This window comes from Penaeus monodon, chromosome 28 (genome assembly GCF_015228065.2).
Source record: "Penaeus monodon isolate SGIC_2016 chromosome 28, NSTDA_Pmon_1, whole genome shotgun sequence".
Lineage (NCBI taxonomy): Eukaryota > Metazoa > Arthropoda > Malacostraca > Decapoda > Penaeidae > Penaeus > Penaeus monodon.
The window spans coordinates 39896463-39897028 of record NC_051413.1 but is presented as its reverse complement, the minus strand read 5'-3'; the positions used below and the strand labels follow the sequence as shown (position 1 = coordinate 39897028).

General features: G+C 39.4%; 1 protein-coding gene across 1 annotated transcript in view; it reads right to left on the bottom strand.

The window, feature by feature from the left end:
* Positions 1 to 171: 171 nt before the first annotated feature.
* The window catches only part of LOC119591225, a 15369-nt gene continuing 14974 nt past the window's right edge, over positions 172 to 566 (bottom strand). Inside the window, exon 6 of the mRNA XM_037939936.1 lies at positions 172 to 301. Within this exon, the coding sequence (XP_037795864.1) occupies positions 291 to 301 (11 nt within the window). The 3' untranslated portion in view covers positions 172 to 290. The remainder of the gene's footprint in view (positions 302 to 566) is intronic.

Here is a 566-nt window from a genome sequence, read left to right as displayed (position 1 = left end):
GAGAAAAAGATAATCAAAAGATAACATAAAATGCTTGAGAGTGAAACATAGGTATGTGTGTGTGTTTCTTGCATAGTTACACCTATATGTGCGTATATGTATGCGTATTTGAGTGACGTTGCAAGTACTTGTGGGACCAGGTTCTGCAAAGGTTTTCAAGGAAACGCCGAAGTTTATTTTATTTTATTTTCGTAAAAAATCAATCTTATTCGCACTCGTCACATAAACACCCGAGGAAAAAGAAGCAACAATAACAGCAAAACGAAGGAAGTGAGGTGCGGTCATCCGAGCTAATGGTAACCTGTGGAAGAATAACGAAAGTGAATAGAAGTTCAGGCATGCCGAGGTATACTTGACGCGGAGCATATAATCCAGAGATAATATCCAACTTTCTTGATGATTTCTGAGATATCCGATACTTTCCGGAGCACCTTCCTCCTTTCACTCATACACGCTTCGTCAGGGAAGTTATATATTGCTAAGTTCATTCATTTACTCATAAAAATTAAGGCAAGGTGATTGGCGTCGTGCGCATTCTAACGCACGAACAAACACGCATGCAGATT